This window comes from Corythoichthys intestinalis, chromosome 13 (genome assembly GCF_030265065.1).
Source record: "Corythoichthys intestinalis isolate RoL2023-P3 chromosome 13, ASM3026506v1, whole genome shotgun sequence".
NCBI classification, from domain to species: domain Eukaryota; kingdom Metazoa; phylum Chordata; class Actinopteri; order Syngnathiformes; family Syngnathidae; genus Corythoichthys; species Corythoichthys intestinalis.
In genome coordinates this window covers 20,035,001-20,062,067 of record NC_080407.1, presented here as the reverse complement: position 1 = coordinate 20,062,067, position 27,067 = coordinate 20,035,001, and the positions used below count along the sequence as shown (strand labels likewise).

The window sequence follows — 27,067 nt, the reverse complement described above, 5'->3', positions numbered from 1 at the left end:
TGATACCGTAAACCGCGGTATTTTTGCTCACGGTTATCGTACCGTCAAAATCTCATACCGGCACATGTTTAGTAGTAAGAGTACAACTTTAATCTCGCATTTTTTCCCCTCCGTTTATTTGGCCCCAATACTCTGTCGTAATAGGTCACAGTCAATCAAGAGTAGTAACTTTTTAAATTATATATTATGACCCCCCCCCCCAAAAAAAAAACCTAATATTTGCAAGCCAATCATAATTTTGCATATTTATGTAATTATACTATTAATGAATGATTTAGAATTTTAGTAATTTGGGGTATACTGTTTCAAATATTAGCTGTGAAAAGTGTAGTTTGAAAGAGGGAGAGTATTGCATAAATAATGCCACTCAACTTGAGGGTTAAATCAGGTAAGCCAATACTTTTGGCAATAGTGTGTATCCACTTTATACAAGGATTGGACAAAGCACATGTAAGGCACCAAAACTGCCAATCCTCAACAGGATTTGAGGAAACTCTACAGACTACAATTGACCTGCATGCACAATCTGATCTAGGCAGCATGGATGACAGGCAAAACGGTCACTGGCCACTGCTTTTCACACCAATACACACATGTCTTTTAATCAGTTCCTGGCAAGCGAATTTTTGACCACAAACTGAGCAGGAATTTTTTTTTTCGCCAGTGTGGGTTCTTGTGTGTCGTTTCAAGGGGAGCTTGTCACTGAATCTTTGACCACAAACAGAGCAGGAAAAAGGTTTTTCACCAGTGTGGGTTCTTGTGTGTCGATTTAAGTTTTGCTTTTGAGAGAATCCTTGACCACAAACTGAGCAGGAAAAAGGTTTTTCACCAGTGTGGGTTCTTGTGTGTATTTTTAAGGTGCCCTTCTCAGTGAATCTTTTTCCACAATCTGAGCAGGAAAAAGGTTTTTCTCCAGTGTGGGCTCTTGTGTGTATTTTTAAGGCACTCTTACAAATAAATCGTTGACCACAAACTGAGCAGGAAAAAGGTTTTTCTCCAGTGTGGGTTTTTTCGTGATCTTTTAAGTGTTGCTTTTGACAGAATCCTTGACCACAAACTGAGCAGGCAAAAGGTTTTTCTCCGGTGTGGGTCCTTGTGTGTACTTTTAAGGCACTCTGACAACTGAATCCTTGACCACAAACTGAGCAGGAAAAAGGTTTTTCACCAGTGTGGGTTCTTGTGTGTATTTTTAAGGTGCCCTTCTCAGTGAATCCTTTTCCACAATCTGAGCAGGAAAAAGGTTTTTCACCAGTGTGGGCTCTTGTGTGTATTTTTAAGGTACTCTTACGAATAAATCGTTGACCACAAACTGAGCAGGAAAAAGGTTTTTCTCCAGTGTGGGTTCTTTCGTGTGTTTTTAAGGTTTCCTTTAAAGCAAATCCTTGACCACAAACAGAGCAGGCAAAAGGTTTTTCACCAGTGTGGGTTCTTGTGTGTACTTTTAAGGTACTCTTACGAATAAATCGTTGACCACAAACTGAGCAGGAAAAAGGTTTTTCTCCAGTGTGGGTTCTTTCGTGTGTTTTTAAGGTTTCCTTTAAAGCAAATCCTTGACCACAAACAGAGCAGGCAAAAGGTTTTTCACCAGTGTGGGTTCTTGTGTGTACTTTTAAGGCACTCTGACAACTGAATCCTTGACCACAAACTGAGCAGGGAAAAGGTTTTTCTCCGGTGTGGGTTCTTGTGTGTTTGTTTAAGGTGCCCTTCTCAGTGAATCCTTTTCCACAATCTGAGCAGGAAAAAGGTTTTTCACCAGTGTGGGCTCTTGTGTGTATTTTTAAGGTACTCTTACGAATAAATCGTTGACCACAAACTGAGCAGGGAAAAGGTTTTTCTCCGGTGTGGGTTCTTGAGTGTGTTTTTAAGATTTGCTTTGAAGTGAATCCTTGACCACAAACAGAGCAGGCAAAAGGTTTTTCACCAGTGTGGGTTCTTGTGTGTACTTTTAAGGCACTCTGACAACTGAATCCTTGACCACAAACTGAGCAGGGAAAAGGTTTTTCTCCGGTGTGGGTTCTTGAGTGTGTTTTTAAGATTTGCTTTGAAGTGAATCCTTGACCACAAACTGAGCAGGAAAAAGGTTTTTCACTGGTGTGGCTCCTCATATGCATACGGTAAGTATAGTTATTAGCAAAGGTTTTCCCACACTCAGAGCATTTGCAGATTTTGTCATCTAGGTGAGATTTCTTATGACCATGATCATCCTTGTTCGGTGAGCGTGACATGGCACCATTTCTGTTTGATGTTGCGATGAAAATGTGTGTTTGCAATCCTGTTGAGCTGCTGCTGCTGCCGTTTGGAGGCTCCGTCCCTCTGCTGACCTCACTCAGACCATCCTCGCTATTCAAGCGCTCACCAGTCGACACGTTGATATCATCCTCCTCTTTAATGTATAGCAGCTCTCCCTCCTCCTTTTTGATTGGAAGTTGAACTTCTCTCTTTAGCTGTTGAGCGTCAGGACCAAGATATTTGCTGAAACCTGCAAGACACAAGAAGACAAATGATATACTTTATAGACAGTCAATGCAGCTGGTAGGCCGTGAGGGTATACTGGCTGAGAGTGTATACAGCAGACATGTCCAAAGTCCGGCCCGGGGGCCAAATGCGGCCCGTGGTCAAATTTCATCTGGCCCCCAGCCTCTGTCATAAAATCAATGACGTCTGGCCCGCACACAGACTTAATAAATTGAGCAGCAGTACTGCTACCGGCATATGAGGTAGCTTACACACTAAATGCTGCTCCTCATTTACCCAATAAAAGTCAGCAGCACTCTAAGCAACATTACCCCGTGTGACCCTTCCAATTTTCTAAAATGGCGACAATCAACAAGAAAAAGAAAGTTGAGAGCGACGGCCAACGCTTCTGGGATAGGTGGAAATTGGACTATTTCTTCACTAAAATACGTAACAACTGTTTCTGCCTCATTTGCAAAGAGACAGTCGCTGTTTTTAAAGAGTTCAATGTGAGGCGATATTACCAAACAAGGCAGGCTGGCATGTACGACAAGATAACGGAAGGTATGCAGCGAGAAATTGAAGCAACTTGAAGCTAGTTTAATTTCACAGCAGCAGTATTTCGCAAGAGCCCGAGCGTCGAAAGAGAACACCACAAAGGCTAGTTGCGACTTTGTTAAAATTATTAAAGATGCACCGATACCGATACTAGTATTGGCAGGGGGTGCCGATCCGGCCCGAAATGGTGGTATCGGTATCAGCGAGTACCAACAAAGACGGCGCCGATACCATTTACCGGTCCATTATTGTAACATTTGACCACAGCCTTTTTCTCCTCCTGGCGCTCACTACACTCTGTCTCTGTGTTGTGTGATGACACGTGAACACCAAGCAGCTATCGCTATTGGCCTGCTCCAGACCAATGAGAGCGGGCCAATAGCCACTCCTGACCAATCAAAAGGGGGCTTTTTCATATGGACGAAAAACAAACCAGGAAATATGGCGGCGGTCGGGAAATATTTCCAAATAGAAATCCCGTCGATTAAAATCAATGGCTGCATGCAAGATTTGCGGCCTGAAAGTTTGGAGATGTGGAGTTAAATCGGCCAGTTTCAATACCTCGAACTTGATAAAACATTTGAAGACGAAACGTGAACGAACACAACGAGTTTGAGCCTGCAAGAGCAGGACTGCTATCCAGAGGAAGAAGGCTGCTGGACCGGAGCAACAATCTCTGGTCAGTTCACTTCGTCTACTTTACTTATATTGTCTTTTACTGAAAGAAATGCCGCAGTAATTTGGGAAGTGTTTCCAAAGTATTGTTGCCACCTTTCAGAAATAGAAATAAGGGACTCCCACCTCCCGAAAAAAAGAAGAGACGGGATGCTGTGGTCAATTATTATTACTTATAATTGTTAGCGTCCGCAAATGCGGAAACAAGGTTGAACCTCGAAGCTGACAACAAGCGGGGGATACATAAAAGGGTTTAATGATTGCAAACAAAAAATAACACGCGATCGCGGGATAGTAGAAATAACAAAAGGAGTCCGTGACAGCAGGTCAACGGACAAACTAAGACGATTGGCAGCGGTTACAAACGAGAGCAGCACACTAACAGAAAAACCCAATGCAGGGGCATAACAAGCAAATGTCGCGAGATTATTGTGCCAGATGTCAAATAGCGATCAGCAAGGCAAATATCTCGGCAGCCTTCTCTGAGATCACCCGTGCTTAAATGCTGCGTTGATAAGCCTGCATTGGATTCAAGTGCCACGCCCCCACGCCCAGCAACAAAACACAATCTAACCAGCAGCAGAATGTGACAATAATTTCATGAAAGTTGCACTGTTTGGACTTTGAGAGGTTTAAAAAAGTTTATTCAGTTAATTCAGAGTTTACTATTATGAATTTATTTTTACTTTCTTACTGTTGGGCTAGTATTATACATGTTTTATTAATTTCACAAATTTAGCGCTATTTTGGCCTAAGAGAGCCAAAGGTTTATTCAACTATTGTCTACTAGGGTTTAGTGTACTTTTTCCTATTTTGCAAAGGTAAGCAACAGCCTGACAAAGCCTTGATAGCAATGATTTCACATCCAATTATGTAGCTCTTTGGGGGGGGGGGGGGGGGGGGGGGAATTTAGAAAAAAAACAAATATATATATATATATATATGTATATATATATATAAACGGGGTGGTATCGGTATGGTATCGGCCGATACTGCACAGCCAGGTATCGGGGCCAAAAAATGGTATCGGTGCAATACTAAAAATTATTAGTTGAAAAAAATAATAAATCAAATGTGACACACAGAATGGCTTGCAAAAATTTGCTTAGATATATTCTGTGTAAAGGACGTCAGCCAAGGTCGGCCCCCCACATTTTTACCACACCAAATCTGGCCCCCTTTGCAAAAAGTTTGGACACCCCTGGTATACAGTATACGCGCGCGTTCCAGATGCATTCTGGGCTCTCATTCTCATGACAACGATGCACCGATTGGCTGTTAGTCATCATGCATTGACACGCTCTCATCCTTCATGCGCAAGCTGTGGCAATTTTATTTATTTTATTACTTATTGATTTTTTTATTCATTGTTTGGAAAAAATTAGCAGTTACAATTCTAATCATGACTTGAGTATTCTTTTCACCAAATACTTTTTTAATTGTACTTGAGTACATTTTTTTTAGATGACTAGTTTTACTTGAGTCGTATTATTTTGAATGCTACTTTAACTTGATTTAAAACTTTGTGTACTTTACCTTCCTCTGCTGAAAAGGAAGTGACTCAAGAATGTCCCCAAATGAAGTATAAATAATAAATAAATCCAAGGTTTCCCCTAGGAATTTTTGAAGCTGTTGTGGCGAGTCGGACAGCATCACCATGTCGAAATTGCATCATGACAAATCAGTTTTTTTTCCCCCCCAAGAAGAACCATAACTAAGATCTATTTGAAATATTTCATTAGCCAGGCTAATGTTGTACTTCTCAGCTACAGTAGATGTACGTAAATTGCGTAGCTAATTACAGCTACGTTACCCTTCGTAATAATACAACTTCTTCTCGTAGCCATTTTATGACTTAAATGTCGTAGTCCTTTTGTTTTTCCTTTTATTTGGTCCTAATTTGGAATGACAGGGTCCCCCCAGGATTGATCAATCTAAATTCAAGACTTTTAAGACCTTTTTTAATCCCATTTCAACTGAAAATTAATACTTTTCTCGCACCCATTATTTTGATCATATTGAATCATATTAAATAAATAAAGCACTGAACATCAACTTTAACCTCAATTACTAAATGTGTTTGACAAAAGAATGAACATATATTGAAGATACAGTTAAAACACATTTAAAGTAACATTATATTATAAAGTCTGTCAGATTTTTTTTGAAACACACACACACAATAATTATGGACAAAAAGAGGAGGAGGACAGGAGTCAGACCAGCCAACTTCTGTAACAGGCTAGCCGCGATAGTGCACCTGCCAACACCCCAGTGAACATGGCTAACTCTCGAGTTAAAATGGCGAAATTCACATTCATTCGAAAGGCAAACCGAAATGTTTAAGCAGGTCCACTGCCTTCGCATGACCCATAAACTGCAACCTAAAGTATCTGGATGTAACATGAGCCCCTGTCACATACTCCAAAACAACGGGAATATCGCGGGACTTAACCGTGCAGCAGTTGTGTGTGAAAACAATTTCCCGTGTCGACTGACATGGGAAGCAGTGTGCGTGAAAGCAGGCGTTAAATTCCCGGGTCACAGCAGATGGCTGATGACTTAAATATCATAGCGGCGGCCGATGTAACTTCCTCCCTCTTCGCAGTAAGAGGAAAAGCAGTAAATAAACATCGCAATTATAAACATAGCAAGCTGGAAACAGCTAAATTAAACTGAAAACATGACCAGAATTAAAATGTCAATTATTATGTCGGGCCGGGCCAGGGTTCTTTCTCGCTAACTTTTTGAAATAACTATATATTAACGATGTATGAATGATAAACTAAGGAATACTTGTTATAAAATAAATAATTTGGATTAAAAAAAAAAAAGAAGGCACTGTATGGTCATTGCAGAGCCAGAGCGTGCCTATACGCCCTTTTTAATCTTCCCCTCTGCAAGTCCGCAAAACCGCATCTGTTTATTATTATTTAACAAACTTTTCCAGCGTTATTTCGTTGTGTAAATAAATTTATAATGATCAAAAAAATATGTAGTCTATTTAAACATTAAGAAAATGTGCGTTTTTTTTCTGCCAACTGAGAATTCGTTATAAAAGACAGGCTTTTATGCAGACATCGTCACAAATGTTATCACACAAAACTCGGGTCGGGCTTTAATACCCGCGGACCAGTTCGGGTCGGGCTGGACTTTTTAGGCCCAATTTTACCTCTGTCTTAAAGTCTTGATGAGCTTAAATTGGCTGCAGTTACGAAGTCGAGAATGCTCCTTCCGGGTAAAAAAAAAAAACACTATTTGACCAACATTATGTTTAACAAACTTTTCCAGGGTTATTTCAGTCTTTAAATGGATTTATAACGATCATTAAAATATGTAGACTATTTAAACATTAAGAAAATGTGCGTTTTTTTTCTGCCAACTGAAAATTCGTTACAAAAGACAGTTAAGACACCGGGAACGCTCCCTCTGGAACAAAACACAATATGACCAACACTGTGACAGCCGATGCCGACCAAAAACGACGCAATATCCGAAACAGATAACCAATGCACTCATTTGAAGTGTATGAATGGTGGTCTGTTTTGGTGTTCAGAATCCACAATACTTCTGCCTGCAGGGTTTTCGTTCCACCGACAAACAGACGCATTCCCGATTAAGAGTGTGACAATATCTCGATACAGCGATATATCGCGATATTTTGCAACCCGATCGGTTATCGATATGCTCCCGCCAAGTATCGATACTTTTATTTAACATATTGGCCATACAATGGAGTATAGATGCTGTATACTGCTCAATGTTTGTTGAGCAATTCCTTGGCGGTCCACTAGGGGCGCTCGGGAGTGGCGGTGAGGGTAAAGTGCGCACAAGTCGTCTAGAGAAGAAGATAGGAAGCTCCAAATGGGTTGAAAAAATAAAAAAGCTCCGTGAGAACGGTGGAGGAAAAAATGAGAAAAATATTGCTACAAATCACACATGGGGACACACTTTAGATTTTACACCAACAAGAAAGGAAGTAAGGTGAACAAGGACTTTGCTGTATGCAAGAACTGTCTAAGAAAAATAAGTTTCACTGGCAGCTGGTGACATAGTGGTCACCGGAATTTGTGAGCTTCGCTTTCATCACTTGAGGTAAGAAAGTTTTGCAATGTAATTGACTTTTTAATTTACATGTATTATTTTGATGAGATTTGGTGTTGAATGATATAAGATAAACCAGGAACCTAAATTGGATGAAAATGAATATCGAACAAGCCCACATGAATTTACCGATTTATTTGATATTATTTCAGAACCACTTTCCATCTAGTTTACTACACAAACTGTTATTACTGTCATTTTGATACAATAAACTATAAAAATGGTTTGAATAGGTTCCAAAATATATAAAGTGATGTGCATGATAATTAATGTAGCCTACATATTAAAAATAGGTAATTATTGCATTTTTAATTTCTATACATTCAATTCTTTTTTTTTTTTTAATTCAATACTTCCAACACAAAAAAATCAGGATTTCAACTCAAAAGCTATGAAGTAGATAATATTTTTTGTTTTATTTTGTTGTTTTTAAGGTGAGGAAGACTGACTGAGCAAGTCTGACATCTTTAATGCTGAAGCAGATGGTGGAAGTGCTCAAACCAAGCAACAAAGGTCGTATACAAAGAAAAGACCCACCAATTTTATCATTGCCCCACTCCAAGCTCAACTGCTGACACCTACGGAACTTTTTTTTTTTTTTTAAAGATTTAAAACTTTAAATAAATTAAGGGTGCGATTCATCAGATTTTATATTAGATATATTATATTTGATTTAGATTTATATTAGATTTAGATTTTACAGCGATGTTGCACAGAAAAGGTGTCACTGTTTAATAAATGACTTAAACAGTATTTTTTTCTATTTCTAAATATCTTTTTTTTTTCCGTTTCAACAGTTGTATCGTAGAATGTTATGTATCCAACTTCTGACCAATATATCGATAATCACTGTATCGTGATATCGTGAGATAATCGTTATCGCGAATCGTATCGTATCGTATCGTGAGGTGCCCTGAGGTTCCCACTCCTATTCCCGATGCAGAGGTGGATGGATTTTCCGTTTTGCCGGTTGTGGTGGTTTGGCACACACGAGTTGCATTTCCATTTGTAGTGCAGTGCATCGTAAAAATTCTATGCGTCATCTTCGTTATGGATTAAAAATAAAAAACAAAAAAAAAACTTTGTCACGGATATAATTTAGATTGCACTGAGATGTTCTTGAAAATTAATACCACGGTGAAAAAATTCCAGACTTACAACAGCTAATTTAATACTTTTAATATCTTTAATAATGGACAACTAAATTCAATGCTTTTTTAATACTTTTAACAACCCGCGGGTACCCTGAATGAGTTCGACGACAAACTAAAAGTGTTGAAATCCATCTCCAACTTTAAAATAAATTGCTAATAAACATTCTGATCAGTGAATACAAAAATTCGGACATATCGAAGTTATAAATTCTCCTCTTCTAGGGAAGAATTTCTTTGTGTGTGTGAATTTAGTGTTTAATGTTATGGTTTGTCAGTATTTTATTGTATGGGGATACTATAATATGCGATAATTCACCATTTCTGCTCTCATAATTTTTAATTTTTTAAATTTTAATTCTCATAATTTGTCTTATGATTGTCTTAATGTACGCACTAATACAACAATAATAGTCCTTCTGTTAACGGACCCATTTCAAGGAGTAGGGGGAAATTCTAATACCCATGTAAAGAGTTACTTGTTTCAGTGGGAAGGTGAATACCTTTTTGTTGTTGTTCGTGAACTACATTTCCACATAAACGAACATCGAGGTACCATTTAGATTAGCAAAAAGAGGTAAGTCATTTTTCCAGTGTCCCAGAGCATGCGAAACTTGGGGAAAAAAAGCGCATTTATCAAGGTTTCGTCAGCCATGATTGAGTATCTGTCAGCCGAAACAACCTGATAGCACAGATACAGTGGGGAGAACAAGTATTTGATGCACTGCCAATGGGAAAACCCACCACTCACTCTCGCCGGGGGAAAGAGAGGGTAGGCATTGGCTTACCCACTTAATGGTGGCAACAATAATAAAGAAAAACAATGAAAAATTAATAGCAAGCTGCCGCGACATGCGACTGCTATCTCGTCCATTCTCCCAACTTGCTTGCCCCTACGCCACAGCTCCCCAGTCTTAAGGTGGGCGCGCTTTTTACGGACTAGACATGTGCCCGTTACCGATTTCACGTGGTGTGAAAACATCGCGGTTTCAAAACTCCTAAAATTTTCCGTCATACCGTAGTTCCGTATTTGGTCACTGAGAGCCAGTTGTGTGGTTGTTTGAACAATGCGCATGTTAACAGTTTGTGTCACTGCTGTAATAGCAGCTATTTATTTACGTTGATGCTAAGCCTGTCGCAATATGCAATAATTCCATTTATCGCGCGATACATAAAAATGAAGGTGGTAATTTTTCCGCTGCGATTTATCGCCTCGCGTGCACGTGCGTGCGCGTGTGCGGCAGACGTGCTTTCAAAAGTTCGAATTCCTCGTTACCAACTGCGCAAAATGCATCTTCGTTCCAGGTCCGGCAAAAACTAGCGCCGGAGCCAATCGTTCCCATTATATCCTATTGTTCAACGTATACCGGCCGCGTCAGTGCTCCGGAGTGACTGTGGACCATCTTTGTTGTGGGCGCTCCCGTCAGGAGTGACATTTCACGCGGGGCGGTTATTTTTCGGCACAACGCCGGATATTTACAACGAAGTCCGCCATAACATTGTTCCCGACTTGGCTGCTACGAACAACCTCGCTTTGACAACAAACAGCTGCATGAAATTAAGAGCGCTGTGCTTCAAACTCGTCCTGTTTATGAAAGTCGAGTGTCATATGCTGGTGTGGTGTAGTAATGAGCAGACGTGACTTCAGCGGCGCTTGCTAACTTTTTTTAATGAGCGCACACACTAGATATCATGAAATGGCAAACTAGATGTGCTACATCCCATGCCATTGGCTACGTGAGCCCAAAGTGATTATGGGACACGTAGTCCATATACTACATCGATGAATTCTAAACTGTCATGACTGAAGGGAAGTTAAGAAGGCCAAATCAATCCATACCAGTGACAATAGATAATGTTGCAAATATTGTTAATTCAGTACGTGACACAGATGGATTCGGACCACATATAGGATGGCTTGCTCAAGTAGTAAACCTAGCTGCTAAGAGAGCTGTAGCAATCAACAGTGTGCCCTGCCTCACTTTACAAACAGTAAAGATCGTTCTCAGCACTTTAATACAAAATTTTTTCAGATCAGTAAAAAGCACATAAATATTATGCACTAAAATGCATGTTTATATAATGGCAATTAAATTTAAATTTAAAAAAAAAAAATATATATATATATATATATATATATATATATATATATTCTTTTTTTTACAGAGCATTAAATATACAGGACTGTCTCAGATAATTAGAATATTGTGATAAAGTTCTTTACTTTCTGTAATGCAATTAAAAAAACAAAAATGTCATACATTCTGGATTCATTACACATCAACTGAACTATTTCAAGCCTTTTATTATTTGAATATTGCTGATTTTGGCTTACAGCTTAAGAAACCTCAAAAATCCTATATCAAAAAATTAGAATACTTCCTCAGACCAAGTAAAAAAATAATTTTATAACAGCAAAACTAAATCAAACATTTGAAAATGTCCATTGATGCACTCAGTACTTGGTTGGGAATCCTTTTGCACGGATTACTGCATCAATCCGGCGTGGCATGGAGGCAATCAGCCTGTGGCATTGCTGAGGTGTTATTGATGCCCAGGATGCTTCGATAGCGGCCTTCAGCTCATTTGCATTTGTAGGTCTGGTGTCTTTCATCTTCTTCTTAACTATACCCCACAAATTCTCGATGGGGTACAGGTCAGGGGAATTAGCAGGCCAATCAAGGACAGTGATGCCATGGTCAGTGCACCAGTTACTGGTGGTTTTGGCACTGTGGGCAGGTGCCAGATCATGCTGGAAAATGAAATCCTCATCTCCATAGAGCTTTTCAGCAGATGGAAGCATGTAGTGCTCTAAAATCTCTTGGTACACAGTTGCATTTACTCTGGACTTGATGAAACACAGTGGACCAACACCAGCAGCTGACATGGCTCCCCAAACCATTGCTGACTGTGGGAACTTCACACTGGATTTCAAGCAACTTGGATTTTGCTCCTCTCCAGCCTTTCTCCAGACTCTGGCGCCTTGACTTCCAAATGAAATGCAAAACTTGCTTTCGTCTGAAAAGAGGACTTTGGACCACTCTGCAACTGTCCAGTGCTTCTTCTCCATAGCCCAAGTCAGACGCTTCTTCCGTTGTCTTGAGTTCAGAAGTGGCTTGACCATGGTAATACGGCTATTGTAGCCCATTTCCCGGACACGTCTGTGAACTGTGGCTTTTGATACCTGGACTCCAGCTTCAGCCCACTGTCTTTGAAGCTCCCCCAAATTCTGGAAGCGGTTTTTCTTCACAATTTTGTTAAGGCTGCGGTCATCTCTCTTGGTTGTGCAGCGTTTCCGGCCACATTTTTCCCTTCCAACAGACTTTTTGTGGATATGCTTTGAAACTGCACTCTGTGAACAGCCTGCTCTTTGAGAAATTTCTTTTTGTGTCTTACCCTCCTGATGGAGGGTATCAATGATGGTCCTCTGGACAGCAGTCAGATCAGCAGTCTTCCCCATACTTGTGATTTAGTTTACTGAACCAAGCTGAGTGTTTTTAAGGCTCAGGAAACCCTCGCAGGTGTTTCGAGTTAATTAGATGATTCAGGTGATTAGTTGAATAGCCTACTTGTATACTTTTTCATGATATTCTAATATTTTGAGATAGGATTTTTGAGTTTTCTTAAGCTGTAAGCCAAATTCAGCAATATTAAAATAATAAAAGGCTTGAAATAGTTCAGCTGATGTGTAATGAATCCAGAATGTATGACATTTTTGTTTTTTTAATTGCATTACAGAAAGTAAAGAACTTTATCACAATATTCTAATTATCTGAGACAGTCCTATTGAATCTGATCGAAAATTGTGTCCCCCGTATCAAAAATCGTACTGAACCATGACTTAACTGTATCGTTGCATCCCTATGGAACACCATTGCAGAAGCTATGACGGGAAAAGTTTTCATTTGCCTAAATGCTTAAGTTATTAAGTGTATTTTTTTTTCCTTTAACACATTTTATTTATTCTGTGTTTCTGTGCGGTATCAATATTGTTGTTTTTTACTTAAGAGGCATGGTCTATTGTTTTTAGTTGTGATTTCTTAAAAATTATTTTTTAATTTAAGAGTAAATATCGCATTTAAATGGGTGTACTTGATCTATTAATATATACTGTATTCTCACTGTGTTACTGTAAATTGGTTAAAAAAAAATTGGGGGAGGCGCAATAATATCGCAATAATTCATAAAATTAATTATCGCACACTAAAATTTGTTATCGCGACAGGCCTAGTTGATGCTAACCTGTTTGGTATCAAGGACGAAATGGATTTGTATTATTTCTATTTTTAGTTTCACTCTTCAAATAATGTTGTCATAACGACGGCCAAAAATAAAGTCAGCAAATTATATTGACGTGCGGCATCGTCATTTGGGAGTTTAGCTCGCTATATAGCCAGGACTGAGGCCGTGGCGTCCTGGTGAGGAGAGTAGATTCGCATTTCTTTATTCATGCATCATGTAACATTATTATACTGGACACTTATTCAGCATGTTGTTCTCTATTGTATTTTCATATTTAATTGCCTTTCAAGATGACATATCTGTTCTATGTGTTGGATTTTATCAAGTAAATTTCCCCCCAAAATGCGACATATATCTTTTTTTCCTCTTCGTTGGGCATTTTATGGCTGGTGCGACTTACACTCAGGTGTGACCTATAGTCCGAAAAATACGGTGATACGTTTTTAACTAACTTATTAACTTATGAATTCTTTGTTCTTTTTAACACAAAGGCATGACATCATGTAGACTTGAGTTGACACAGTGGCTGAAAATGGTGAAACTTCACTTGAGCATTTCCCCCTCAAAAAAAAAAAAAAAAAAGTCATGCACCATATACGTATATTTATAATTTATTTTACTTTCTTATAGCAATTATTTTGTTCTTGCTCTAATCTTGAGCAACTTGAGCTGTGGCTGTGGGTATAGTGTATAATAGAGGTGTGCATCGACACTGCCCTCACGATTCGATTCGATTACGATTCGGAGGGCCACGATTCGATTAGATTCAGAGGGTCATAAAGCAAAGCATATTTTTCGTGAATCATGAGCCAACACAAGCGGACAGACATTAAACTACAGCTGAAACGAGTACTCGAGCAACTCGAGTAACTCGAGTTGAAAAACTGATCCGAGTAATTTTATTCACCTCGAGTAATCGTTTATTTTGACAGCTCTAAGCATCACGTTTTGCTCGGACTACTTTTAATGCGGGACAACGCGCTGTCACGTGCGGAGAGGAAGAAAGGAAAAAAAAAAAACTTACTGCAGCTGACAGCTGCCACAAACGACGCCGACGTTGCCAAATACTAGCCCGCACGATGCTAAGTTTGCAACAGCTAGCGTCTGATGCGTCTCATAAAGATCACATGTATGTTGAACTAGATGCGCAACGACAGACTCGGCCACGTCTGGGCAGCGTTATTAAACAGCCGCCATCTTAAAGCAGTACAGCGCTAAGCGCTAATAAAGAGCGCTAAACGCTAATATATAAGATTAACATTACTGTCGCTACTAGCTCACGTAAAGTTAGGACTAGGTTTCAATTAATTATGACCACTGTCGTTGCGTGGCTAACGTGTCTTACATACAGGCTTTAACATAACATAGCATTGTGGAGTGATGAGGGTGTAAAATAAAAACTTAATCATGCTAACTATCAATTTTAGCTCAGTAGTCATTGCTGGATAAATCACCAAGTAGCACTGGTCCCTAATGTGCTCCAGTACAGCCTGTATCATACATTTATTTTAAACACTGCAAAAACTCAAAATCCTATCAGGACTTACAGTTTAGACTAACTTAAAACTTAACTAGAACTTAAAAATGGCTTGACACAAAGAGAAATTCAATTGAAACACGTGGGAAAAAATCCTAACTTTTAAGTGATGCGTGTTATCAAGCGTAACGGCATTTTTAGGAAATATATATATATATATATATATATATATATTTTAAATAAGATCTAAAAGCTTTTTGAGTGAAAGCAGTGAATTGGTCTTTTTTTTTTTTTATTCTAGCTACAATATACATCGAAAATAAAGACATTGACTGAAAATGGTTCAAGATTAGATGAAATGTCTTGTTTTCTCATGTATATTTATAATTGCTCTTCACCTAAAAATATATTTGTTTTATCCGATTACTCGATTAATCGATAGAATCTTCAGTCGATTACTCGATTACTAAAATATTCGATAGCTGCAGCCCTACATTAAACAACTTTTTATTGGCTCTTGTGTCACTCCTGGTTGAAGTCAAATGAAAATAGTATACTTTCATATATATTTAAAAAAAAAAAAAAATCAGATCACAGCATTTAATTAGTGCTTTGAATGAGACCATGGCTTTCTCTTTTTTCTTTTTTTACACACAGTAGCAGCCTTTCACACAATGCAACATCTAAACTCCTGTGCAAAATCAGTAATAACAGTCACTGTATTTTAGTCACAACGACCCATCAATAAAAATATTCAAGTAAATATTCAAGAAAACGACAAAGAAAATATTGTAGTGCAGCAGCATCTTTATCGCAATATCAATCCAGGGATCAGTTCAGTTGCAAACAAAACATCAACTAAATTGCAATGGAGAACAAAAGTAAAATGTAGGCCTAGCCTATCTTATATCTATAATATTTCTCGCTCCCTCTTTCTCCTTTTCAGCCATTGTTATGTTATGTCCTATTTCTCTGCTCTCTCGATTACAACTGCGCTTGTCTGTGACGTTACTCCGGTGAGGAAGCGGATTTGGGTTCCTCGTCCCCCCTGCATAGTGGTTAGATCTTGTGCCCGAACCCGACCCGAAATGTTAAGCATTCACGTTTCGGTGGGTCGGGTCGGGCCGCCGCGCCGGACTAATAAATTAATAGAATTTTTTTTTTTTAAATGCGTAGAGGGCTGTGGCGCTGCCCTCCTTTTCTTCTTCTCCTCTGTCTGTAAAACCGTGTTTTTTAAAAAAAAATATGAAACTTTCCCAGTGTTATTTTGTTGAGTAAATGCTTTTATAAATCTCTTAAAAATATGTAGACTATTTAAATATTGAGTAAACTTGCGTTTTTTGTCTGCCAACTGAGAATTTGTTAGGAAAGACACTTTTATTTACGCACACAAAGGCAAATGTGATCCTTTCGAATCTTCTCCTCTGTGTGTCTGCAAAACCGTGTTTTTTTTTATATTAAACTTTCCCAGCGTTATTTCGTTGTGTAAATGCTTTTATAACTCTTATAAAAATATGTAGACTATTTAAACAGTAAGAAAACTTGAAGAAATGAAAATAAATTGCTGCTGCGTTTCTTTTTTCCGCATCACTCGGCTCGGGCATGCAAATCTATAGTTAATTCATCTGGCCGGTCGGGCTTCAATACCAGCGGGCCGTGTCGGGTTGGGCTGGAATTTTTTAGGCCCGATCTAACCTCTACGGGCTTGCTTTGAATGTAAAGTAGCTCTCTCTACAGGTAAATATGAGAATAACAATACAAATGGGGAAACCAAATCCATTGCATCACCGGAATTTCGCAGGGAAGATTTTTGAACGTACTTATATATTTTAAAATGCGCTGAATCGATTCAGCGTGTTGCCCGCATCAAATCGAATCGTCCATGCCCCGCATCAGGATGCATCGCCGCATCGATTATTGTTGACACCCTTAGTGTATAAGTTCTGTTTGTTTTGATTTTATTTAAAGTATATTCTTTTATGTTAATTTATGCATTTATTTTAACATTCTATTCATGTCCCAATTTGCAGATATGTTCTGAAAAATTAAAAACATCCAGTTCAAAGGAAAAAAGTTTTTTTTAACCCATACATCTCAAAATAACATATTTTGGAGCTATAATTGAAATACCGTGATACCACGGTATTTTTGCTCACGGTTATCGTACCGTCAAAATCTCATACCGGCACATGCTTATTACGGACATTACAATACAGGCTTGAAAATGGGTCAGGGGTTAAAAAGGTGAGAAGGGTGTGGAGGAAATATGTTCCGGTACACCCTACAACTAGGGATGTCCCAAAGGACTAATTTTCTACCGATTAGTCGGCCGACTATTTTTACGATTAGTCGACTAAGCTAACAACCCCCCCCCCCTTTTTTTTAAACTAATTTATTAGTGAAATTTTTGATGACTTATTAATTCACACAAATATTTTGGAATGCTTAAATTCTTTAAATATTAAAGTACAAATAAACATGTAAATAACAGCAACAATAGATCACAAATAAACAATGAGGTCAAATGCTCATAGCATTACCTAGTGCAAAAGAATGGAATGTAAACATATTCAGAACGCTGACTTCGCCTTTCCAACATGATTCAAAACTATTCTTAAAAAATATACAGTATCTAGCGTTATTATTATTATTATAAGATACTACTATATATAATAGCAGTATAATAAATATTCATTGCCAATCAGATTTTTCATTTTGAAGCTATTCTTAGTATACGAACATGATAATTATTGGACCGATAATTATGGGTCCGGTAATAGGAATTATGACGTCATCCCAAATAAATACAACAACATTATTAAAGGGTATTACAACACCTGGGGAAATGCTAATATTCCATCATTTAACCATAAATGCATGCCTTTTGCATTCATATCATGCCACTTCGTGTAATTACACACATCGCAACACCAAGAAAATGATAAAACTTTGGATCGATTGTCAAGCTAAAACGACCGGCGCGCGATATCCCGGAAATCGAGCATATCGTGTGTGTGACGTCACAACAAGGAAACAACCGGCTCAGTGCTTAGTACTGAATGGCGGCGATGATGGCGGACAATTTTGTTTCTAGTCGCAGCGACGAATCCGACGTAACGAACGTTCTTCTGATGGTGACGAGGAGAGTTATGAACCTTTCTTTGGTGTTTTGGTTTATCAATTTGAGCCCAAACGAAAGGCAATGCAGCCTAATGAAAGGATCATTGAGGGGAGCAATCACACTGATGAAACACCGGCAACAGATCGTGTGGGGAAACACCGAATGGTTTGTTTTGCATTTATTTTTGGGAAGCTGATCCACCGTGACCGCAAAATAAAGTAATGTATAGAATAATTATCATTTATTGTGCTATCATAGGTTTTCACTCTGCCAACAGACACAACTATGAATGGGATTAAAGGGTTTGGTCTATATATTTTACAAGCGATAATTTAGACATGTGTCCAGTCCTATATCCAATGCATGATATGTTTTTTATTATAAAAGAGTACTCACTCTGGCCATTTCCCTCCTTTGCTTTGCCTGGGGTGGTGCGGTGGTCTCATCAGAGCCAGTCATCGTCCTCTTTTCTTGATATCTCGGGACATTTAGGTGGCTGCGCGTGTATGGTGGGCACCGCATCTGCTTTCAGCAGCAATTTCTTAGCAAAACCTGATTTCATTTGTCCATAGTTCGAATAGCTTTCAGGTGTAAAATGCGCACCACACAAAACCGTGCCAGAGGCTGGGTCTGCAAAATAAACCCTCTTAGCACGGACAAACTTTACTCATTGTCTGCTTAGTCCAGCTCTTTTTCTTGCGTTCGGGAACTTTTGGGTACTACATTGCGACAAATGGCTATTTGTACACCACTTACCATGACAGGTTTGAACCATTTTAGCGTTTTTTTTTTGTTGATAAAACATGAAAGCAACTTTCTCGTCGATAAACAACGATGGCATCTGGCTCGACCTTTCGTATCCTTGCTGTGACGTCAAAGCCCCCTTTGGCCGTTTCCGGAATACTTTCGGAAATGTTTGTAATTTTCAATCTATTTTCGATAATTGCTCATGAATGTGATTTATTTTTTGTTAACTTAGTTCAAATTTGTTATCGTGGCACATAACGGTTCTATTGATATCTCAAAGCCCCTTAGTATTATAATACCCTTTAACAGGACCGAAAATATACCGTATAATATTTTTGGCACGGTGTCCGTGGATTGGGAAATGTGCATTCGTTTCCATTCCTGTTTTGCCAGTACAATGCATTAGTGACTGTGTGCGTTTCAGGAAACGGGAGTTGTGCCAGAAATCAAGCGCTCCCCTTCTGTGACGTAACACTCAAGTGACGAACGGTACCCTCGTTGCCCCTCTGCTCTGAGTGCTGCAGGTCAATAAAGGTGGTGGAGTGATTATTATTAGTAGTAGTAGTAGAGGTGTGCGAAATTTCCGATTCTTAGATCATTCACAATTCGAACGTGGAAGACTGGAGAACGATTCACAAATATCCAAATTCCGATTATTGAAATATGTCAAGTAAAGCGGAACTAAAACACAGTCGGCGCCGTCTTCGGGACGCAATGAGGAACTGACCGAGAGTAAAAAGCATGCTTGTAATTACCAGGGTAATGACCAGTGTTGTCACAGATTACTTATAAAAATAATTTAATTACTTATTACACCTCAAAAAAGTCATCGTTACTTTACTGATTACTTTATTCTCAAAGTAACCAAGTTACTTCAAAATTAACTTATCAGTTACTTTTTACCAATTTTTCTCCTTTGCTGCCTCAACATAAAAATGACAAAAGAAAAATGACATCGCATGGAATTAAAACTTTCACTTAAGGCTTAATCTTTGAGTTAGCTGGGGTTTAATCAGTCGATGGAGTAGATTTCAACCACTATCGACTCGCGCTAGCTTAGCCACTCCGGAGCCCTGAAACGAACAAATAACTGACAAACTGCACGGAATTTGTTCAAATCAACTACAACCACTAAACCCCCACTAACTCCAAGATAAAGACTAATGTCAAAAATTGTGAACTTCCCCTTTGAAATAAAGACCTAGCTGTTAAAATATTGTCTATAAAAGTTGTAAAGCAATAAAACAAACAACAAAAATTAATTAAATGAACAAGAATCCTACAACATATTTCATAATAGGTCAAAATCATTTTTCGAGCTGATCATGTGACTAGCACCTTAGAGACCATTTTTTGCTTTGCCTAGACAAAACTACACCTGTGGAGGCAAGATGGATATTTAGAATTTCTGTAAACCTAAGCTTTCAAACGCAACCAACAACAACTGAGCTTGAACAGTTATACTTAGTTTTAGGGCTGTAGCTGTCGATTATTTTAGGAGTCGATTAATCGATAAATGATTAGTTCGAATAATCGAGTCATCTGATGCGGAACATGAAAAATTAAATTACCTGAGCTGAGCCTCAAACGGTATAAAAATTTTTTAAAAATTATGATCTATGTACAACAAAAGAACAATTGGCTAACTTATATCGCAAAAGTCCGCCGTTTAAACGCTATAAAATGCTAACTTTTTTACAATGCTCTTAACAAATGGTCCAGACACATATTCCCACAAAAATAGGCTAAATATACCTATAAACTAAATTAAGAATGCATAAAAAAAAAACATTAGCTCAAACAAAATTTAGCTTATGTTGTTCTTAACAGGGAGCACCTGGATTCAGCCATGTGAATTGAAGCAGACTAGTAGGCAGTCTATCCACAGAAATCGATAAAACTAAATGCAAACACTTTCAAAATAAACCATTACAACGTCACTTTAATTAAATACTCAAAGCAGCAAAATTTAATTCGAATATTATTTTCTAATCAAATACTCGAGTTAATCGATTAATCGTTGCAGCACTAATATATATATATAATACTTATATATATTTTTAAGGCTGTCAAACGATTACATTTTTCAATCGAGTTAATCACAGCTTAAAGATTAATCGCAATTCAAACAATCTATAAAACATACCATATTTTTCTGTAAATTATTGTTGGTATGGAAAGATAAGACACAAGATGGATGTATACACTCAACATACAGTACATAAATACTGTATTTGTTTATCATAACAATAAATCAACAAGATGGCATTAACATTCTGTTAAAGTGATCCATTGAATGAAAGACTTGTAGTTCTTAAAAGATAAATGTTAGTACAAGTTAGAGAAATTTTATATTAAAACCCCTCTTAATGTTTTCGTTTTAATAAAATTTGTAAAATTTTCAAGCAAAAAATAAACTAGTAGCCATTGTTGATGTCAATAATTACACAATTCTCATGGTGCTGAAACCCATTAAATCAGTTGCACCCAATCGCCAGCAGAGGGCGAAAAAACTCCAAAAAACACAAGTAACAAGTGCACATGACACTGTGCTGTCATTTTGATCTGTTTGAGCGGGGCAAGTACGTTAATCCGTCAAATATTTTAACGTAATTAAAATTAATTTTAAAAATTAAAAATTAATTACTGCTTGTTAACGCGATAATTTTGACAGCCCTAGTATAGATATATATATCAATACATCTACAATATTGGCCAAAAGTTTGGCGACACCTCAAAGGTGGATACTTTGAAGAATGTAGAATATCAGTTATTTCACTTTTTTTTTGCCATTCCACATGTTCGTTCATTGTTTTGATGTATTCAGAGAGGATTTACAATAGTAGTGAAAATATATAAAACGCAAAAATGATGAGGTGTGTCCAAACTTTTGACTTTTGTTTCAGAGCTTTGCCCCCAGTCCCAGGAAAGTAAAACTCCGCCTATGGTTACAAACTCGAACAATAAAATGTGCATAGAGGCTGGTTACAAACTGTAGAAGTGCTGGCTGTCTTGGAACCTGTAAGCTTTGTTTCGAGTTTTGTCGCATTTTGCTGTAATTCCAAGTGCTTCCTTGTTGAATTGGATGTAGAGTTTTTAGCAGCCGACAGTCTTTTTCAGCCAGCGCAAAGTTTGCAACGCACGGAGATATTTTCTTTACTTGACTGAAATGTGAAGTAATGGTTGTATGTCCAGTGAGCAAAGGCAGCCATTTGCTGTAGAAATCCTGCCTTTCACTGTTAGCATTCTGACGAGGCAACGATGCTATGTTGTTGACCGTCGAGGCAGACAGACAGCACTCAAACAGCATGGTAATACACGTGACCCGTTTTTTTTCCCCCCATGAGAAAACGTGAGATGTGATGTCACTCCCAAACTCAAGAGCAATATTTTCTATTCAAATGCTCGTCGTACATGACTACAGTATTCTTCATTCTACATACATTATAAGCCAAACCAAAATAGTAATGAACAGGCACTAAGGAACTTTAATCGTATTACTGGCTTGGAAAAATGAACGCGTTAGATTGCTCGTTACTGAAAGAAAGTAATCAGATTACAGTAACGCGTTACTGACAACACTGGTAATGACAATGCTCAACTCACAGCTTTGGCGCAACTCATGCTGCTATATAAAAAAAAAACAATACCTGACTGCTGCCGACAGCCCCTACAAACTGCGTCCACATAATGCTATAGTAGATATCACATGTATAAAGAGCTATATGCAAAATGACATACTCTGCGGCATTAGCAGCTCGCGTATAGAAAACTAGATGCGAAATGACAGACTCTCCTGCATTCGAAATCAGCCGCCATCTTAAAGCAGTGAACTTCCCTGGAAGGCTGTTGTAGCGAACCTTCCAAGCGAACCCAATTAACTTGTTATCTAAAATACTCCCAAATCGGCAAAATCTTGACTTGAATCTATCTTTAAAACAGTTTTAAAACTTTCACATGTCGAAAGACGACAGAAGGGAAATTACGGAATAAAGGGAGCAATTTTAACAACTTTACCAGTTGTAGAGCTGGGAATATTTGGGCACCTAACGATTCGATTACGATTCAGAGGCTCCGATTTGATTATAAAACGATTATTAATGCACTCCCCTCCTTTTTTTTAAATTTTTTTAATGTTTTGTACATTAGTTCCAAAATTGTTCAAAAACCCTCTCAGGCTAAACCAAACTACTATTTCAGTATCAAGTTAAGATATAACAGTAAACAAATATACAAAAATAACAGTAAATAAAAAAACTCCAGTCCCCATTCTGTATCAGCAGCTTAAACTACATTCAATTAATTTAATGTTGTGAATCAACTGTTAGAGTTGTTAAAATTGCTCCCATTATTCCATAATTTCCCTTCTGTCTACTTTTGTCAAAGTTTTAAAACTATTTAATCATTTAAAGATAGATTCAAGACAAGATTCTGCCGATTTAGGAGTATTTTAGATAAAAAGTTAATTAGGTTCGCTACAACAGAGCCTTCTAGAGAGGTCTACTGCTTTAAGATGGCGGCTGTTTACTTACGCTGGAAAGTGTCATTTCGCATCTCTGTTCAATAATACATGTTCTAACACCGACGTCGTCTGTCATTTTTTTGCATCTAGTTCTACATATATATGATATCTACTGTAGCCGTATGTTTGTAGCAACTAGCAACTGGACGTTGTTGGTAGCGGCTGTCAGCCGCAGTCAGGTATGATTGTTTTTTTTATCTAACGGCATGAGTTGAACATGATATTTACTCTCGGTCCGTTCCTCATTGCGTCCCAAAGACCGCGCTGACTGTGTTTTACTTCCGCTTTATCTGGTATAATTCAATAATCGGAATTTGGATATTTGTGAATCGTTCTCGAATCTTCCACGGCCGAATCGCAAATGATCTAAGAATCGGAAATTTCGCACACCTCTAAACAGTTGATTCACAACATGAAATTGATTGAATGTCGTTTAAAGCTGCTAATACAGAATGGGGACTTGAGTATTTTATTTATTATTTTGAACTGTTAACTTGATACTGAAATAGTCATTTATTGAAGACTCAGAGGCTTTTCTACAATTTTTGTCACTAATGTACGAAACATTAAAAGCCTCTTAATAGTAATTGAATCGTTAGGAGCCTAAAGATTCCCACCTCTTATTATTAGTGTATTATAATGACTATCCACTGATGATAATCAAACGTGAAACACAGCTGATTTTCCAGAAGGAAGTCCCCCACCCTAAAGATAGCGGTAACCAAGAGTGCACACTTAACTTTGCTAGGACTTTAACAATACATTTCATGCTAACTAGCTAAGTGGCAGCATTAATTTAGAGCTGGGGTACTACTGACTACTAGCTAGGCCACAGGGAAATAGTCACAGGGAAGTTTTCTTCAGCGATGTGGGTGTTCTCTAGAGGCTAGCGAAATTTCCGATTCTTGCGATTATTTGCGATTCGGCCGTGGAAGATTCCAGAACGATTCACAAACATCCAAATTCCGATTATTATACCAGGTAAAGAAGAACTAAAACACAGTCAGCGCGGTCCTTAGGACGCAATGAGGAACGGACCGAGAGCAAATATCATGTTCAACTCATGCCGCTAGATAAAAAAACAAAAATACCTGACTGCGGCCGAGAGCTGGTTCAAACAACACCCAGTTGCTAGTTGCTACAAATATACGGCCACCTATGGCTATAGTAGATATCACATATATCCAGAACTAGATACTAAATGACAGACGACTCCGGTGTTAGAACATATAAAAAGAACTAGATGCGAAACAACAGGCTTGCCGTTTAGTAGTTGCCTCGTCGTAAACAGCCGCCATCTTAAAGCAGTAGACTTCTCTAGAAGGCTCTGTTGTAGCGAACCTAATTCTTTTTATCTGAAATACTCCTAAATCAGCAAAATCTTGACTTGAATCGGTCTTTAAATATTGAAACGGTTTTAAAACTTTGACATGTTGTAAGTAGACAGAAGGGAAATTATGGAATAACGGGAGCAATTTTATCAACTTTAATGGTTGATTCACATCATTAAATTAATTGAATGTAGTTTAAAGCTAAGACTAGCTAAGATATTAGTTTGGTTTAGCCTAATAGGATTTTGAAACTATTTTGGAACTAATGTACAAAACATTAAGGCGGGGGGGTTTGGGTGACATCAATAATCGATTAATCAGGGTCACCCCAGGATTGATAAATCTAAATGCAAGGCTTTTAAGACCTTTTTTAATGCCATTTCAACTGAAAATTAATACTTTTCTCGCACCCATTATTTAGATAATATTGAATCATATAAAAAAAATTAAGCACTGAACATCAAATTTAACCTCAATTATTAAGTGTGTTTGACAAAAGAATGCATATTTATTGAAGACACAATTACAACACATTTAAATATAAGGTCTTTAAGATTTTTTCCCCCCAGGATATAATGGATTTTACACTATTATTGTAAAGCAACTTCAGAAATTACATTTGCAATACAACAGGTTTCCCTTTTAAGAGGACCTAGTCAAGGTGGTAGGTAGGTGATTGTCAAGCTGGCCACCTTAACTGTAAAGTGCTTGCAATTGGCAGAGAAAGTTTAAAAAACAGCCACTAAATGCCAGTAGTTTACCATTAATTACCACAAAATAAAAAAGCTACACATGACCATTTCCCTTGGTAATCGTTTTTCCCCCTAATTTTTCCTCCTTTTCCCCCCGTTTTTTTCCTAATCACATTACAAGAAGTATACAAAACACATCTTAATCCTTTGTTAGCTATTGAAGACATTTCTTTTAATCAGATGGAGAAAATCCATGCTCTTATTTAATCAAGAAAAACATTTAAGAATACCAGGAGGTGTTTTACTATCACCTACATTATAATTTGCCTATCACCATGCCATGTTATTCAGATCAACGTTACCCCGCACTCGTTCCAATAATAGTGTCAACCATGTTGTGTATCTGAGAGTGATGGTGAATCTACGACTCCGGTTTATCTAAGGCTAGTGCACCTGCCAATACCCTATTGAACATCGCTAACTCGAGTTAAAACTGCGAAATTCACATTCATTCGAAAGGCAAACCGTGCAGAAATAAATTATTGCATCTAACACATTTTAATTGGAGAAATTGGCAACTTACTTTGAAATATTAAGCAGGTCCACTGCCTTCGCATGACCCATAAACTGTGACCCAAAGTATCTGGATGCGACTTGGTCGCCGATCCAATACCTCACATGCTGGTCCAACTGTTTGGACTTGGTTGTCTTGTTGAGGCTTTCATCGAACATAACAACTATTGCGTTAGCACACAGTACTGTGCGATTGCCTGCTGTTGTGATGTTGATGCTAATGATGCTAACAGCGCAAAAGGCACGAGGTGCAGTGCATCGTAAAAATTCTACGAGTCATCTTCGTTATGGATAAAAAAAAATTTTTTAAACTTCGTTACGGGTATAATTTAGGTTGCACAGAGATGTTGTTGAAACTTAAAACCACGGTGAAAAAATTCCAGACTTACGACAGCTAATTTAATACTTTTAATACCTTTAACAATGGAAAACTAAATTCAATGCTTTTTTAATACTTTTAATAACCCGCGGGTACCCTGTTTATAATCCAATCGGAGCCTCTGAATCGTAATCGAATCGTTATGTACCCAAAGATTTAGTGTTCTCTATATGAACAAGTGGAATGGATTGGATTGCAAAGCACTGAAGGGGCTCTCTACCTTACTCTATGAAGTAAGGGGAAACTGACAGATTTAAGATCATATTTAAGTTAATAATGCCAGGTTATATGATTATTTAAATTAATGTGCTGGCATCTTTATAGTGAATATGTTAGCATATTTTGTAATATTATCTTTTGTGGAGAAAAAAAAACACACCAAATTGTTTAGCTTGGTTTAAGAATATTTTAAGGCCCCCCTAGAACACCCCTGAAGACGCCACTGGAATCAATAAATGATTATCTTTATGATTCAAAACGATAGACGTCCAATGCAATAAACAGGGAGGCCTGGCCATGAATGCTCATCTTTCAATTCAGAATCGACACCATGAGGACGGGAAAAAATGAATAGTATTTCCGAATCGGTGAACCAACCTGTTAGTCTGTGAAGAACAACTTTTACTTGCATTTTGCAAGCAGTCGAGAGTTGATGTCGTTGCTGAGCTTTTGCGCCACAAAGTTCCGCCTCGAACTTTGCGGCTGGCGTCCTTCTAGCACGCATTTTGCACACTTTAGGAGGCTCCAACTTGATGTTCAAGCGTCGAACCACGTTGTTCTTTGTTTGTAAACTAAGCTAAGCTAACTAGGCTGCGAAGTTTCACCGAACACAAAGACCACTTGAAGATGGACGGACCAACTCTTTCGAATTGGTTCCGGTCAAGTAGTTCTTGACCTCCTACGTCGCGAACTTTGTGGGTTAACTTCGCACAAAAAGCAACTTGTTGCTGAGCACGTTTTTCTGAGCGCGTGTGGCGACCAGATGGCGGCGCGCATGTGCAGATAGATGTCGACGTAGCTCGCTCCGTGAGTAGCTCCGCT

At 38.2% G+C, this 27,067-nt stretch overlaps 2 protein-coding genes across 2 annotated transcripts in view; both read right to left on the bottom strand.

Annotated features, from left to right (window-relative positions):
• The window catches only part of LOC130927841 (uncharacterized), a 238,216-nt gene that overhangs the window by 115,014 nt on the left and 96,135 nt on the right, over positions 1-27,067 (bottom strand). The gene's annotated exons all lie outside the window — the stretch shown is intronic.
• LOC130927850 (oocyte zinc finger protein XlCOF6-like) lies at positions 295-26,996 on the bottom strand. The gene is made up of 2 exons (XM_057853941.1): positions 26,624-26,996; positions 295-2,479 (listed from the first exon to the last, which is right to left on the bottom strand). The coding sequence occupies exons 1-2, from the start codon at positions 26,748-26,750 to the stop codon at positions 561-563; spliced, it is 2,046 nt and encodes a 681-aa protein (XP_057709924.1). The 5' UTR covers positions 26,751-26,996; the 3' UTR covers positions 295-560.